At 23.5% G+C, this 19,220-nt stretch overlaps 1 protein-coding gene across 1 annotated transcript; it reads left to right on the forward strand.

Moving 5' to 3' along the window:
* Window positions 1-950: 950 nt before the first annotated feature.
* On the forward strand, window positions 951-3,257 carry LOC102677070 (odorant receptor 4-like; the record flags this gene model as incomplete). Its single annotated transcript, XM_006619301.2, has 7 exons — window positions 951-1,029; window positions 1,653-1,914; window positions 2,272-2,388; window positions 2,577-2,667; window positions 2,751-2,893; window positions 2,988-3,120; window positions 3,192-3,257. Coding segments are annotated over 7 exons (891 nt in total), but the record flags the coding sequence as incomplete, so codon positions are not given.
* Window positions 3,258-19,220: the final 15,963 nt, after the last annotated feature.

Genomic DNA, 19,220 nt, shown 5'->3' on the forward strand with positions numbered 1-19,220 from the left:
CAAAGCAAATAAAATCTAAAATATTTCTTATATTTTTCTTCCCATTCTATATTGAGAAACGAATATATATCTACATATATTAATATTCGATAATTATAGAACTAACAAAGAAACATAAGAAAAAAATTCTTATTTTCCTCAGAATTAAAAATTATTGTCTTAGAATTGAAATAAATTCTATAGATTGTACTTAAACCCTTGCAATTTTGATATTACCAATAATAGACCCTTACCCTCATAATTAAACTATAGCCGTCCATCACTTGTCACGCGATATATCAACATTATTACTTTTTGATATTCATAACAGACGATCATATAGAAAATATTCAAGAATAGAAAAAATTATAGAAATAGTGTTCAGTTGTGTGACTGCTGTTCAAATTTCATGAAAGAATGGACTTCGAAGGTAGTCAATATTATAACATTAATCGAATTCTTATGATCTGCGTTGGTCTTTGGCCGTTCGAAAGAACAATATATTCGAAATTGTTAAATATTTTCATCTTTTTACTTTTGAGCACTGCGATATTTATACAGGTATTTTCTTTAATTGTTACAATTATTAATAATTATGTAATTGTAAATTAACTACTTTATTTTATTTAAATTAAAATACTAATTTAATTTTTTCGAGAAAAAAATATTCTACTTTAATTTTAGACAATGTCATTCTTAACGTTAAAAATGGACATGAGTCTAACATTGACTTCATTATTCTATACCTTGTGTACATGTATTTGCATTATGAAGTATTTCAGTTTTTTATTTCATATTAAAGATGTGAGTATAGAAAAAACATAAATGAATATTACTTATTATATTATATTGTCAAAATTTTGAATTGTTTTATTGAAATTTTCATTTGAACTTTTTATTTTATCTTAAGATTCTATTTTTCGCAAATATAGGTAAAAGTTTTTTTAGATGAAATTAAAAAAGATTGGAACTCATTAAAGAATATAGAAGAACTCCGAATCATTCATGAATACTCTAAAACCACAAAAGGAATAACAATATGTTTCGTTAGTAAGCGAAAATATTTCATTTTTTCTATGATTATTTCATAATTTCATATAATTGAAAAAAGAAAACTGTTATTTAAATTATCCTATCATTCAAATTCTTATTATATCGTAAATATTAAAATATAAAATATTTTTTATTTCGGTTAAATTATACGAACACATATTATATCGATTGAATCAAACAAGAAATTATCGTTCAAAATGGAATAATCAAATACTAATTATCTGTAGATTTGTATCGATTGCACACCTAGTAATAATTATGAAGAATTGATCGAACGTTTGCAACATAGTCAACATATTAGCAACATATTATACATTCATTTATAAAACGTATTCTCATAGACATCATTGTTGTTTATCTAACGTTATTTTTTTATCTAATGTTATTATTAAAAAGTACTATTTATTTTTATAATTATTTTTATAATTATTTTTATAATAATTAATTGATAGTTTTATTTATATTTTCACCAAATTGCATGAAAAGTGACATAATACTTTTTTATTTAATATTTTTATATATATAAAATTTTTTTTAACATTGTTTATGATTTTTGTATTTTATTGTAGATATTTTTAAATATAACAACTGGTTATATTTAACGCGTAATATTATTACAGTCATTTTTGTACCACTACAATTGATATTCTTCTTGAGTGTATTTGGTAACGATATCCTAGATATTTTGATTCCTCTAAATCACACTCGCTCGCGAACAGTTCCAATCGTAATTGACTATTTCGTCGATCAACAAAAATTTTTCTATGTTTTTGGTATGCATTTGAACCTTATTATCAATTTCGGAGGATTAGGAATTATAGCTACTGAAACATTATCTATGGCTATAATGCAACATCTTTGTGGATTGTTAAAGATTATTAGGTAAAAAAATTAAACAATATAAATCTTACTAAATTAAAAAATGAATTATTTATTTTAAACGACACAAATATTATTATTTTTATTTTATATTAATTATAATAATATATATTTATATTAAAATAGTTAAAATAATATATAAATTGAATAATGTAATAGTTGAATAATTTAATAGTTATTTAATATTTATGGATTAACATTTTTTAGCAAGCATTGAATTGTTTTAAATTTGTCTTTCGATTGAAATACATATTAATCATTAAACATTATTTCATATTTTCGGTTATTATATAATATTTATTTAATTTCAATTATTTTATTTATTTATTGTACATATAATTTCTCTTAGTTTTTTTACAGCTTCCGTATAAGTCATACATTTGTTGCAAACATACCAAGAGTATCTTTTACAGAAAGAAATACAATAATTCGAAAAAAAGTGATGTCAATCGTGTATTTACACGTAAAAATCAAAAAGTTAGTATCCCATTATTAACTGATAATCATAAACAAGTTTTCTAGAGCATAATAATATTTTTTTATATTAAATTTTTAATAATATTAAATTTTTCATTTATTTCCTTTTGTAATTATTTTCATTAAAAGCTTCAAAGATTAATATTTCGTACAATTAATGAAATTGTTTTTTTTTTTTTTTGTTAAAGTTACATCAACTGGATTCAAGAAAAGATAATAATATTCTATAACTTTTTAATGTTATTTGGTTTGATTGAATTTAGTATTTCCATGTATGAAGTAAGTATCAACGATACAAGTGATTATTGATAATCACAATTGATAGTCACAATTGATAATCTTAATTATTTTCTGTCTTTAAGCTTACCAAATCAATAATATCCAATGATACAAATGAATTAATTTCATCTCTATTCTTCGTAATTTGCATTACTATTTATGGATTTATTCCCAATCATTTTGCGCAAAAGATAATCAATCACAGTTCTAATATTTTTATAGATGCGTGAGTATCTTTAATTCATTAATTGAAGAAAAATTTTAATAATCGTATATTAATAATTTCTTAATCATTCATTTTAGTAATGAATTAATTTTAGATACAACACAGAATGGTACAAGCTCCCAGTAATAGAACAAAAATTATTACTGTTCATCATGCAGAACAATTTGAAAAATCTTAATTTCGTGTTATTGGGTTCCATGATTGCATCTTATAATGTATACGTAACGGTAATAAAAATGATTGAAATAATATTTAATCTTATTATGTGTATCTGTTTACCGAAATTGGGTTATTTCAGATACTACGTACGGCATTTTCGTATTTTATGGTCATTTATTCTATTGATTTTAAAACTGATGAATAATCGTACAATTGATTATTAATGAATATTTGAAAAAATTTTTCTTCAAGTTTCAAGATATCATATTTTAGCAAAAAAGAAAACAAATGAAACATTAATAAAGTAATATTAAAACGTAGTAAAATAAGATTTTCATGTGATATAAATTTATAATCAATATTTTTTTCCAGCCAATAATTGTGATTTTTTTTTAATTTAATAATTGATTTTATTTTCTTTTTTTATTCTAAAGATAAATTTTTAATTGATAAATAATGTATTTTACAGAAGAAGTAAGTTTAATCACTTTGGCATTGATAAATTTTTAATTGATAAATAATGTATTTTACGGAAGAAGTAAGTTTAATCACTTTGGCATTGATATACATCAATCATAATGTTATTTTGAATAACTTTTCCTTATAACTTAATTAATAATATCTTATATTTTTTGCAAAAAATAATTGTTATTAAGTTAAATTTCCATGATTTGATACGTCATAATTAATTTATATAATTTATATAATTCAATATCAATTTCATATTTATTTTTAAATTGTAGATATATAATATAAATATTATATTTATATTTTTATGAGCATAAAAAAATTAACTAAAAAATTAACTAAAAAAATTATGAATTAATATATATAACTTAAAAAATATTAAATAATGTAAAGATTGACGAAAATAAGATTGAAAGTTATAAAACAAGAATTTAATAATTAAAATATTGAAAATTATATATTTTGTTTTCTTTATTTCAAATAAAAAATGTATTAATTCATAAATTAATATTTTTTTATAGTATGGGCACTTTTTGTAAGTATATTTATTTTTTTGGAATTTTTATTAACAAATAAAATCATTTTATATTATTATTTATAGCATGTATATATATATATACAATACATATATACAAATCTAGATTTATTTTACAGTATATTATATATTATTTTTTGAAAAAAAATAATTCAATTTCATAACTACTCATTGTTACAAAAGAATTATAAAAATTATATTAGAAAAATAAAAAAGAAAAACGCAGAATGAAGAAATGTCATAAACTAGCATCGTTCGTATTATTTCGAGCTGATTTTGTAAACATTGTACGAAACAATGTTTAATAAAATATCTTTTAATGCTGCACTTACTTTTGATATAAAAAAATATACTTTGATATAAAAACACTTTGATATAATATTGTGATAAATGCATTATTTTTTTTATAAAATTTTCATCATCCTTTAAAAGTATAAGTAAATAAATAATAACATATTTGTGTAATATTTTTGAAGAATTAATCCAAAACAAATACACAAGATAGTATAAAAATATTAGTTAAAACATTTAAAAAGTTTTAAGATATTTAGTAATATTAATATTAACATATTTAGTCATCATTTATTTTATTTAATTATAATTAAAATTTGTATTAAATGAAGCAATAGAAATATTTCTATTTCTATTTGTTATTTAGTTTCCATTAACTTCATCTTCAATTATTAATTATGACTTAATAATACTGATATTTTTGTAAATCAAATTTTGTGTATCTATTGATTGGGCAGTGAAAACAATAAATAAAATGTACGAATATAGCTGAATGAATATATGTATTAATTATACGTAATTGTGCGTATTTGTTTACAAACTATTTGAAGTATGTGTATCGAAGAAAAACAAATAGATATCAACTATGAAATAGTGATGTTGGTGGCAACATCAATAATAAAACCACAAATGAAATTTCAGTGAACTTTAAATTCTATAACACTCTCACTAAAAGTGAACTAAAATTTATTTAATGTGTGTACATTTATTATGTTTGCATATCATAATTCTATATACCCACTATATTTTCGATACTGTTGATATTCAATCGATTTCTTTGTACTTCAACTATTCTTCTTCTCAAAAGTTTTGTTGCTTTGCCTGCTAATTTTCCGATGCTATATGTTGCAACAAAAATTCTTTCTCGTTGAATTTGTCTCGTACGAAATGATAACGTACGTCAATATACTTATTCCTTCGATGAAATTCTGAATTTTTAATAAGCACAATCGCGCTCAAATTATCTAAATAAAGAATCGTTTTAAGATTCTTGAACATAGCTAGATCATTGATCAAACTTTTTATCCATGATTTCTTTCACAGTTTGATTTGCTGCTATATACTCGGCTTCAGTAGTCGATAAAGCTACTGTTCGTTGTCATGTTGATTTCCAAGCAATTGCAGATTCGTCTAGTTTTAATACAAAACTAGTAGTAGACTTCCTGGTTTCAGTATCTATCAGCAGCGTAATCTGCATCGCTGAATACTTTAATGTGATTATTCTATTCGGTTGAGAAAATCATATCATATGAATATCATATTTTGTTGTTCTCTTTAGATATTTGAAAATTCTTTATACTGCATTCCAGTGAATTTTGCTTGGTTTTTCCAAATATTGATTGGCTTTGTTCATTGCAAATGTAATATCTGGTTTAGTATATTGACAATTAACTTCCTATCGCTTGTCAATACGGGAATTCTGATTTTTCCTGTTTTCCTTGCCCACTTTTATGCGCCTCCACGCATAGTTGATAGTTTTGATTTGCTGGAATTGCTACTGTGTTAGCATTTTTCATCCGAAATCATTGCAAAATTTTCTTAGTATAAGCCTGTTGCAAAAATATGAAACTGCCAGTCGCTCAATCTGTAATCTCAAATATATATCTCATTAGATGTTCATTTTAAATTCCTTACGGAGTTCAGCTAACAATTTTTTTATGGATGACTAGTTCGTTACGTTTAGTCCATCATCATAATGGATCGCTAGAATCAATCGGTCCTGATCGTTTTCATTTGTAAATATGCAATAGTCTGCGCTGGTGGACATAAGACCATGCTTCTTCAGCACCGCTGTAAAACGATGATTCCAACATCTTGGTGCTTGTTTTAAATCATAAACTACGATTCAACTTGCAAACACGATCGATTCCATCCTCGTATTCCATCCTTCGATTGCTGCATATAGATGACCTCTAGTCGAGTTCTCCGTGAAGAAAAGCCGTCTTGACATCAAATTGTTATAAATAGTATTTTCGAAGCTGTGATAGATAGGATAGTCCTTATTGAATCGAATTTAACTACAGAAGTAAACGTTTCAGTCATGATAGTCAACTTCGGCAGCTTGTTTGAAACCTTTAGCAACGAGTTTTAAATCGTTGTATGTTTCCATTGTTATTCATTTTCAGTTTGTCCATGCATTATCTATGACTTGATTATTTGATGGCGGATTTACTAATATCGATGTTTGAGTTTTTCTCAAAGAATCGATTTCAAAGAATTGGTTTCTTTTCATCTGATTGCATTGCTACATGTGATTACATCATCATAGTTTTCCGGTTCATGATGTTCTGTGATTACAATGTTTCTGTACGTGAGTTTGTCTGGTCAGTTCATATTTTATTTTTGTCTTTCAAACGTCGGTCTTGTTCATATTGATTTTTATTTTTTTGAATTGTTTGATTCTTCATCTGAATTCATTTGCTTATTGTTTTCTGATTGAATAATAGTTTTCGATTCGACATTTATTTTTGTTATGTCGTTTTTCTTTTTCGACATTCAAAGGTTATATGATATTTGACTCTGATTTCCATTCTTCATTTGAATTAATTTCGTAATGCTGATTCGTGAATCTTACATCCCTACGTATTTTAACTTATCCTGTTTTAGGAAGCCGGAATCCTTTTATGTTTTCATCATATCCAACGAAAACGCCATTTTTGTTTCTTCTCTTTAAGGAAATGAAAGTATACTTCTTCCCCGAAAGTTCTGAAGCTCGAAATGTTCGGTCTCTTTTTGAAGTCAATGGGTGTTACTCCTTTCCCCCCACTGAAATTTTCTAGACATCGTGATGTCTCTGATTTGTTTTTGATGAAATATAAGCTTCTTCAGTAACTGTAATCATTTTTCATCATTAAGAAATATTGAGCTCCTCCAAGCGAATTTTCTTACATTGGATCTGAAAGATCTGCATGGAGTTTTCAAATACGTTCAGATTTTGTATCACTTGGAAATGGCAGTCTGTGCATTTTGTCTAGGATGCAATTTTCGTAACAAAACTTCTGATCCTTAAAAATGATATTCTCGGATCTTAGAATTTTCTTCATCTGATCTACATTTCTAATGAGCCATTTGTTTGTGCCAAGCGAAAAGAGAATTGTGCACTGCCATATTTGCCTTGTCTGTAATGACTTTTTCATTACAAATAACTTTTCTTTATCCCATTTTTGTTTCTCCCATTACAATGGTATTTCCATTCTTTATAAATGTGCATATTTTATTACCGTAATTTCTTGTCAAGAATTGATACACCGAGAAAAGATTATAGATTTAAATAATAGTATGATGCATCCAACCACGAAATGCATATTATGCAATGTTTATGTTCATGATTTTTTAACGAGCATGGAAAAAGCAATCACAATTAGAGAAAAAATAGATGCTTTTCTATGATCAGCCGATCTGTAGTTGCGAAAATGGGCATTTAACAAATCATCGATTGTTTAAAATCTTACAGACGGATCCATAATCATAATATCTTAAATTGATAAGGATTCTTAGATAATCGATTTGCGCTAGGAATCGACTATAAAGCAGCTGAATATAAATAATCCACTTATTTCGCGAGTTACAAAACAAATTATTATTTCAAAATAAACAGATTTTCAGTTCTCTCAGTTCAGTAAATTTCATCAGTAAAATTCATTCAAAATTCATAAATCATCAATTTAAACATTTTGGTGCTTTCGTGAAACGAATCGGTATCTCAATATTTATAATGAGAAACATCAATCGGATTTAGAATCTTTACAATATATTAGCGATGGAAGTATGATGAAATGGATTTTACGATGCTTTTGATGGACTTATGGCGCATATATAAATATATATATATATATATATATATATATATTGGCTTAAAAGACATAATGATCTGCTTACTATATATAAAATCGCATATTGTAACTACTATTATTAGTCTGGACATTTGAAGTTACGTAATTATTATTCTTGACAAAATTGATAAGATAGCATATTATTTCGCGATTGAGACCTGTTGGACTAACATAATTATGCTCACATGGATAATCGATGAAAAATATTCATACTAATCATGCATTGAAAATACAAAAGGCTTTACGAGTGAGTATGTCTGCTCCGAAGAAAAACCTATTAATCTCCTGTCGCAAGGAATTCAACTATTTGCTTTACAAGATTCACGTCTTTGATGAAATGGTTATTGGGATATCGTACCATCAATCCAATGCCATTAGGCTTACCAAAGAACGATCTTCAATTTACATTAACAAGACAGGATTCGTCACCTTCGACAAATATTCAAATTATACACTAACTAATACGGATTGTGTATTGCTTAAAATAAAAATAATCGTGTATTGCTTAAAATTTTATCACCTGAATTAATAAAAATCGCTGTTAAAGACAGGGCTTGTGAAATGGTCGTAATCTGGCTTATGTTTTCAATAATTCGAGTATCAATAGCCTGATAATAATTTATGAGCGGGCATGATTTTCCAGATCTTTAATTTAAACAAAATTTAAACAAAGATATTATAGCAACAACTACTTCATGAGCCACATTTGCACGCCATGCGATAGACCATTGTGGGAGCGCGAAGCTAATCCTCACACGCTGCGACGCGAAGTCACGAGAGCCCATTCTTCGAGATCATCCTCCAACACGATCATTGGTCCCTCTAATTCCCTTTCTATTCATTTATATTATCATATATATTTTTCCCAAAAATGCAAGGATTGGAGGAAAAATCAAGGATCGCGACAGTCTTGCAATAGAGTTGATATAGAAATAGAAACTAGAACAGATAATGATAGAATTCGACGATGATACATGTACATCAAAATACAGATAGAATCATCACAGTTAGCCGCAAAGAATCAAATCAATATCATTATTCGTTCACTCAGAGCTCATAATATAAACGAATATACAGTCCTACGATAGTAAATGGTTTTTCGAGCAGTAACATCAGTTTAGGCACTCCATTTGTGCAATATTCAAAGTTACCAGTTTAACAATCGCAAAACTTTACAGTATTATCGATTTGGTCAAATCTCAATTTCTTCAGTATGCTTGATTTTAATTTCGCGAAAAACTATTTTATGATAGCTAGAATCGTTTACATTCGCACGAAGATGATTACAAATATAGAAATGCAAAAAGAAATTGTATGTTTAAATATGTTATAATGTTTAAATACCATAGACGAGCAGAAACTTCTCAGGAATGAGCTTAATAGAGGAAATATGCTTAGCGGCATCTTATTATATTGCAGAAAAAATTTTTATTACTAAATTATATTACTTATTTAAATTTTATTATTTATTATACGTTGTAACTATGAATAATTATTGCACATCGATTGCAAAATGATACTATCATCAATATTGATCATTTGCTATTAGAAGCATTATACGAGGCATGCTCGTAAAATATATATATATAATCAGACAGAATTCAAAAATACAATTTACTTAAAGTTAGAATAGTTTCTTTTATAGCATATTTCTTTTAACATTGAATATGCCATACTATTTCTCGTCAAGAAGTGAGTAAGTACACAATAAGATAATGACAAAGATCTATTTTGTGTTTGTTTACCTAGCTACCAAGGAAATTCAGCTTAAATTAATAATGGATCTCATGGAAGTTTTTCTTAACTTATTTGAATAGATTTCTTTCGCGTCGTAGTCAATACCGCGAAATTTATTCGAATTATGGAACAATTTTCATAAATATGAAATGAAGTGCACAGAGTTCGCAATTCTGATCTCAAAAATCTCAATCTATTGATTCCCAAATATTTTTTATTTGCAGATTAAATAACCAAAATAACATATCCCGACGTCAGTAGTGTCAAAATGAATCATTTAAATCGGTTTCAATTAATTCAGACAATTCGACAGCATTTCTGGAAATGATAGCAATACAACTATCTGCACCAAATCCAATAACGAAACAAATAAAGATATTATATTTAAAATATATTCGATATATTAATCATAAATAATGAAAATTACTGCAATTAATTCATGCAAGAAAAAATGTGAAAATTCATGCAAGAAAGAATGATGTGACATGAATAATGTCAATTAAAATATTTACTGGCTTACCTTCATCAAATGTTAAAAATCTGCATTTTTAAACAATAGAAAACTCGAGTTTACCGCATAAAAATCAAAAGCGGATAAATTCACCCAGAAAACAATAAAATAATATGATTCAAAGATTGCAATCATTAGTGTTATTAGAATATTAGAATATAATTATTAATTACGTTATAATTATTAAACGTTTATTATTAAAAATCCAATATATCAAATGGTATTTCGAAGATATTCCAGATACAACTAATTCAATGGCATTCAACATCATCCTATAATCCAGAAAATTTATAACAAATATATACTGATTAGTTCTTGATTATCATCGAATCTTTGTATCATAGTGATTACTAGTTTATTAAAGAATTATTAAAGAATACCAGTTATTTGAAGAATTTTCTCAAATTTCGGAGTATTACAAATAAGGAGATTGATCATCTTAATATCAATCTTAATATTGTAATCCAATTCCCGATTCTTACCATTAAACTATGAAGGAAATTTCCATTAAATATAATTTTTCATTAAAAATTAAGAAAATTAATTAACACTAATTAATATTTCGTTGTGGAAACATCGTAAACAACAAACAGATTTTTTTGTAATTATACAATATATTCTGATCAACGAACACGTTCACTAACTGACATTGTTAGAGATTTAATTATCATATAGATATGTATATATAATATATGTAACAAAGACCAGAAAGAGTTAGAGTCATCGGCGATTCCATGTAAGTTTTCACTACCTCAATCAATACTTGTGTACCATCTGCTAGCATATATAATACAGTCATACATATAAAATATTTATTGTTAAGAAAATATACCATTTGCTATAATATCTAAAAGATCATTCTACATTTATTGAATTTCCATCCATTGGCAATACTAAAAAAGTTAATGTCAAAATTACATCATATTCTATTCAAATAATTACTAGAGACAGCAAAAAAATAAATATCTATTTTCGATTACTTGTATATAATGTACAAATAGAACCTTTGAAATATTACATATAAATTTCTGATTTATGGAAATTCTCAGAACGAAAGAGATAATATTACATAATTGAAAAACAACTAAAGAGACATCTAAAAGCTTTTTCTTATTTATATTCTTATTTTATAAATAATTATAATATTAATAATAAGTATTGCAAAAAAAAGACCTACAATATAATGTCTATCAAATTTTTATAAAGATTCTTATGATCTTAAAACTTGAGAGAATTGAAATATCACATTCAATGTAAATATTTTAATAAAAATAATAAATTATAATTAAAAACAATAATTTATAAAATAATAAATAATTAGCATAATATTGAATATAAAGTTGTAAATATGAAATATTTTTTGGGCAGCAAAAACTTATTCTAAGAAAATTTTATTATTAGAAAATAAGAGGAAAAATATTTACTCTTATGATACAACAAATCTTATAGACACAAATTATTCAAAGAAATTATTGTAAATTATTATAATATATTATTATAAAAATATCCTTATTTTATGAACATTATAACTTAAATATTTTTTAAATATTTTTTAAATATTTATTTTATTCGAATTTTTGGAATAGTTATATAAGTTTAAATATGTAATGATAAATGTTTGTAATTATGTTATTCAAGAAAATATAACTTTTGTTTTTGGAAATTTTATTAAAATATTTAATTGTTACTATTTTATCTAATAATAAAAAATTTCACATATCATAAATTAAAATAACAATTTTTTGATAGATAGAAACTATATTTTAACACAAGAAAAAATTATATTAGTTAAAAATCTTATAACTGAAAATTATATTTGATAAAAATATAATCATAATATAAAATTATATTCAGTAAAAATATATAACTGAAAATAATTGTAATAATATATTTCACAAAATCATTAAAAATATCACAACTCACAATAAAAATGATTTTTTAGAGTTAAAAAATGAAGAAAAGAACATGTTTCATAAGTATTATTTTTTTATACATTATATTATATATATTATAATAATAATAAATATTAATATTAATATTATATATATATTAATTAAAATTAATGATATATAATAATATTAATATATTAATAATATAATATTAATAATATATTAATAATATTAATATATTTCTATCTTTATTTGTATATATTCATAATAATTTTATTCTGTAATTTGCTGATCAATAATATTTATCTTATTTTTTATAATTGCAAATGGATGTTGAAAATTTTTTACTAAGTAATAAAGGAATAAAAAAACAAACTTTAAATTTAAATATTAAAATTTTAAAATTCCATAAAATGAAATCATCTTCTATAAAAGAGATTCTTGAGAAGATAAATAGAATTGATAAATGAACCATTAATCAAATATTATGCATATATATCTTATAATATTCAATATCTAATGTCTATATGATTGACCAGACATTATCTAGAGTTTTTCCATATAGAAAATAACTTTATGAATTCTATTTAATTTTTATCATAAATTAAAAGCAAAATAATGTCAGGCTAGCGACTTTCGATGTTTTTTTAAAAATACTTCATTATTTATATATTAATAATAATATTGCAAAAATAATTGATACCAAATCTTTTTAACTTCTGTTCTCCAGAGCATCAATTTCTTTTAAGTAATTAACATAACAACGTCGAATGATTTCAAAACGATTTTAAAGTATATGTAATAATTTAATTTATAATTTATAATATTTTATTTCTATTTTTAATATTTATAATTTATTATTTGATATTATCTAGAATCAATCATTTATATATAATTTTAATATATTTGCTTTATTATTCAGAATATTTTATATTAAAATTTATTATAATGTTAATTTATTATAGTGTTAATATTAAGAATCAATGTATATAATTTATGTATAAATAAAATTAATAATACATATAGTTTATATTTAGTATATAGTTTAGTATATTAATGATTTTAATTGAATAATGTTATAAACTCCATATAACATTGTGGCAGAAAAAAAAAAAATATGATTAATTTTATTCGAATATTTTTAAATATTTGTTAATGGCATATTAATAATAATTTCAGAAATGTACGTAATTCTTTTCGAATCATGTCATTTATTATATTGATGTTTTTTAAATTTTTCTTCGCATAATTATTTGTTTCTATATATGATATTATTAATAACTAATAAAAAGTAATAAAAAATTTCAATAATAAAAAATCTGGCGGGTCTAATATATTTGAAAATACGAACGACTTTTTAAGTTTTTCATCAAGACGAAACCGTATTTTTCGAATTTAATTTCTAAATCTACAACATTTAACCTATATTTTATCTATATTCTTTCTTAAATTTCATTTTCACTATTATTATCAGTTTCACTGTCGCTATTTATTATTCTAATTTTTCGTTTTTTTGAAATAATTATTTCATCCAATCTTCGCTGCTAATATTCTTGTTATTATATTATTATAATAATGTTCACTTTGAATATTATCAAGTTATTCTATAAACATTGAAAAATCAAATTAATCTTTAAATTCACTAAACTCATTATATGGTTTTATTGTTATAACATTATGTTCTTAAAATAATTTTTAGCATTGTTTTTATTCCAAAACGTACATTTATCTTAACTTTTGTTTATCCGATAAAATCCAATATAGAGTGCACGAACCGAGCACAATGTTCCGTACGCAAAGACATCGATAAATAAAATTATTATGCAAAAACGAATGGCAATTTTTAAATGAGAATTCTTAATGAGAATTTTCAAATGCAAAAAGTAATATTTTAAAGTCATATTTATATTAATTTTTCTTATTTGCTTAAAGTTAATATGATCTCGAAATAATATTATTGATTTCTTAAAATTTGTTGATTTGCAAACATCATAATATTTCATTCATTATATCAATATATTGAATTTATATATACAAGAATATGAGATTATATATTGTATATTTGCATAAATTGGATGTCATTGGACACAATTCTTGTTTCAATTTTGTTTCGTTTTTTTGAACCATCATATAATATGATATAATGAACTTGTATATAGAACAGTAATATAAAACAAAACAATATAATATAGTATATAATATATATATAGTATAATAAAACAATAGTATATAGAACAAAGTATTGACAGAACTTACATATATATGACATATTTATTTGCTTTATTAAATATATTCTTTTCTAATATATATCCTTTATTATTAGTTCAATTCTATTTTCTAATAGGTTATAGATGTAATATTTTTTATTATCATATTATTGTGAATAATTTGATAAGAATAGTAAAAATAGTAAGAAGTGTATTGCTGTGTATTAATGATATTAATGATATGTAAAAATTTTATGATTCAATATGAAAATGTGCCTGTTAAAATTAAAAATAGAAATAGCTGTTAAATAGAAACAAAACTATATTATCTTAATTATTTCAATGGACAAAACTACTAGCTGTGGAAACGACAAATGAAAATTTACATAGTTGAGAATAAAACTGAAAATATATATGATAGTTCGATTTCCAGACCTGAAAATGAAGCTGATGCTATCATGAATTCAAAAGGATTCAAAAAGCTCAAGCTATTTTTGATGAGAGATTCTAAATTAGATCAATGAAGACATTTAACAGACTGTTCTACATCAGACTGTTGTGGTCTACAACTCTACTATTACTACTATCTACGAGATTGCATATCGTATACGCTGATAAATCGATACAAGTACTTTTGAATCAATTTATAAATGCAAAAATGGATAAAAAAGAATCCATCGCAAATCACATTTCAAAAATAGTTTCGCTGACACAACAACTAAAGACTAAAACTATGAATATGGAACAAGAAAATCATTGCAAAAATTTTATCAAGTTTAATAACAATAATGTTCGCATATTGTATCACGGAACCAACTATTAAGTAGATAACAATTAACAGATTACTTAATAAATGAAGAAATGCTGTTAAAAATGCGAGATATGTAAATATCTTATGAAGGAACAAAAATAGCCTATCATGCAAAAGAACTTCGAAAAAATTATATTAATTCTTATGTTTCTCTTAATTCTTATGATTCTCATGGTTCTGATATAAATATTCTTATATAAAAAGGAATAATATATTATTTTTATAGAAAATTCGGAAATTGAGCTCATTATGCATTAAAAAAGAAACGTAGAAAAGAAAAATTTGGTAGCTCAAAAAAACGAAAAAGAAAATAAAAATATTAAACATTCTGGTTCTGCTGACTCGGATATTACGAAATGTTTTTTAGAAAAAAATTATTTAAAAATATGAAAATATATGTAGAAAACACATATACGATTCATTTGGTAATATATTGTGTGTATATATATAAAGATAAAAATGATATCAATATTGAAATGGTAAAATATTGATGAAACATATATGCGTCATATAATAACAAAATATACTGCAATTAAAGAAAAATTTGTTGTCGACTAATTATACTTTTGAAAAAAACATGAGAATTATTTTTAAAAATAATTAAGTTTATTAATAACGAGACAAATAAAATAAATGAACAGATGAATAATAAGATCGATAAAGATGAATCGATATCGTTATTAAAGAAAACAAAAAATCGATAACAATTCAATAGATATTCTTATCTATTTATTTTATGAAAGATGCTCGATATCACAAAAATTTATTTTGAAATAATAGAATTATTCCTTGCTATTTGCAAGCTACAAACAGTCTAAGAAGCAGAAGATTCAATTAAATGGATAGAAGTAATCAATGAAGAATTTAAATCTTTTGAAAAAAATAAAATCTGATTTTTAGTTTTAAGATTAAACAATGTTATAACATTTTATTCAGTGACCGTAATGTGGTGCAATATGGGCTTTATAATCTCGATATGGCCAAATGAACTTTTTAAGAGGGCAACAATATTCACCTCCTTCGAGAATGAAGAAATATGCGGGAAATACCGAAGATGTTTGTCAAGTTCCCGTCGCTCTTTGAAATAAAAAGCCATTATGAATGTTTTAATGGAAAAATCCCGGCTTTCTTCTTTTCCTCCCTCTTAAGTATTTTATGAGGATTTCCCCTACATTAAAAAAAAAAAAGAAAAAGAAACAATGTAATTATTTCAAATTGCTGAAATTTCAAAAGAAAATACAAAGCAGATGGCATAATTTATAAAAAAAATAGTCCAAGCTCATAAGAAGCTAAGCACAGAAAAATAGGATTAATTACAAAGAAATATCCTCGATCATGAAATATGACACTATTAGACTGATGTTGTGATGAATATATTACTGTTATAATAGATTTAAAAATAATATAATTCTACATGAAAATTGCATTTCTATATAATTTAGAAGATTATTTATATGGAACTAATTTGGAGATAAATGATTGTATTTGTTTGTTACGAAAAAGCTTATATGTGACTAAACAAACATTAAAAAAATGGAATAAAAAAATCAGTGAATTTATATATAAATATGCTTTGATACAATTTAAAACTGTATATGATGCTTGTATGTATTATTTAATTTCAGAAACTTTAATTATCTCTTTGAGTGTTATAGATGCATATATACGTAAGGCGAAAACTATTTGTGTGACGCATATATACGTTCATTAATTTTTTCGACTTAAGATCGTGCTTAAGATTATTAGTAATTAATAATTATTAGTATGAGATAATATATTTGCATTTCTTAGCAAAGACAATAAACAAAAAAAATGAAATTTAAAAAATTCAATTCAAATTCATGATCTAATATTGATATCAGATCTAAAATATTAGTCTTTTTAGTATTATATCATTATTTGTATCATTTCCATCTATTACTATATATTATACAATATTATTAATATAATATTACTAATATACAAAATTTATGCTCAATCAATTTTATTCGAAATATTATTTCTTATTTCTTCATAAATATTATTGCTTCATTCTATAAGTAATAATCTATTAGATTTAAATTGAGCAAGCGAACAGAAAATAAAACTTTCGTGATCTACAATTTTAAATATTCGATTATCTTTTAAAATTTATAAATTTTCATCTTTCGATGTCTATCGCTTATTTTTGCGTTTATTGATTTCGATAAAATTTTTAACATATATATAATTGACATAAATTTACAAAATGTATAGTTTAACATTTTACTATTCATTATTCAACATTATATCATTAGTCTCAGATAAAAAACTTATAAAAAGCAATTTTTTCTTCACGATTCTAATCAATTGAATTTTTTCTTCACGATTCTAATCAATTGAATTTTTTCAAAAATTTTTTTTCCATATTATCTAATAAAGCTTTTAACTTCTCAAGAAAAGTGAAATAATTTAATTTAATTTTATTATATTTTAAAGGATGATTGAATATTTTTTATCAGGAATTGTATTCATTTATTTATAAAAAGTTCAAAAATTAGATTTGCAATTCGATTAAAATATAGCACTGTATTATTCTATATCACGTATGACATTAAATAAGATATTTGTCAATATTCAATTTAAATCTATATATAAGAAATTTATTAATAATTTTTTCTTAATCTTACAAAAAGAAAAAAGATATAATTAAATTATCATTTATTATTCTTGCCTATACATTTAAACTAAATTGTTATTAATATTTCAAGAGAATGATCGTATGTGGATTTTTCTCAAATCAATTATGAAAATTATGAATTTCGTCTCTAAATCTAGGTTTAGTTTTTTTTTTTTTTAATAAATAATATATCCGATAAAAAATTTTGATATTGGCTAAGTATTTTGAAAAAATTATTGCTTTTTCATTCATTATTGCTGTTTGAATGTGCTACTTTCATTATTTCTTTCAATGATTAAAGATTTGTTTTCCTAAATCTGTTCATTTCCAATGTTAATATTTTTCTTCCATAAAAATTCAAAACAAAATTCATAAATGATATATTTTTTTTTTTCATTAGTCTAAAAACTCATATGAGAAATATTAAAAAAAAAAATATTTACAAAATAGAAATATAAAATAAAATTTATATAACAGATGTTAAAATTTATTTTATATTTATTAATATTATTAGTAAATAAATGGATGGAATGGGTTCAATTATTTTTATTATTCGATATACTTATAGTAAAATAAAAAACTTGAAAATAATAATAAACTTGAAAATAAGACTAGATAGGATATATACTACTTTTGTTCATAAGTCAATGGATAATTGAATCATGTTAAAAATTACTAATATTTAAATTATTATAACTTTATGAAAATTTATAATAATTCATCTGGATTATTGCGTGAAACCTTTATCTTCGGAATATTTTTTTTCTATATTTATTTTATATATATATATATATATTCTGTTATATCATAATGAGGGGAGGAGGGAAAGATAGAGAGACAAGAGAGAAAAAATGTTTTATCGTTGAAGATTTTACAAATTCAATACAGGAAACATTTCTTTCATTTTCTTTAAATCATGGATTTAAAGATTGAAACTCGAAGCTTTTCTTTGAAAAATTGAGTCAAAGATATATAATTTCTTTAGTTATTCTACTGAATTTTGAAAAGTATACGATAAATCCAATCATTTTATATCTATAATACATAATCACTTATATCAATACGATCACGATTACTACATTGGCTTACGATGATCTGGGAGACCGTGATATCATTATTTTGTGTTTATTCTCTTTAGGCGAAATATTTTGATATACATCTAAACAGATCATCTAAAATGACCATAGATTGAAAAATCTTTCGTTTCCTTTTCAAAACTAAATATATACGATCATAATGAATATTCGA

Source organism: Apis dorsata, unplaced genomic scaffold (genome assembly GCF_000469605.1).
Source record: "Apis dorsata unplaced genomic scaffold, Apis dorsata 1.3 scaffold_406, whole genome shotgun sequence".
Lineage (NCBI taxonomy): Eukaryota > Metazoa > Arthropoda > Insecta > Hymenoptera > Apidae > Apis > Apis dorsata.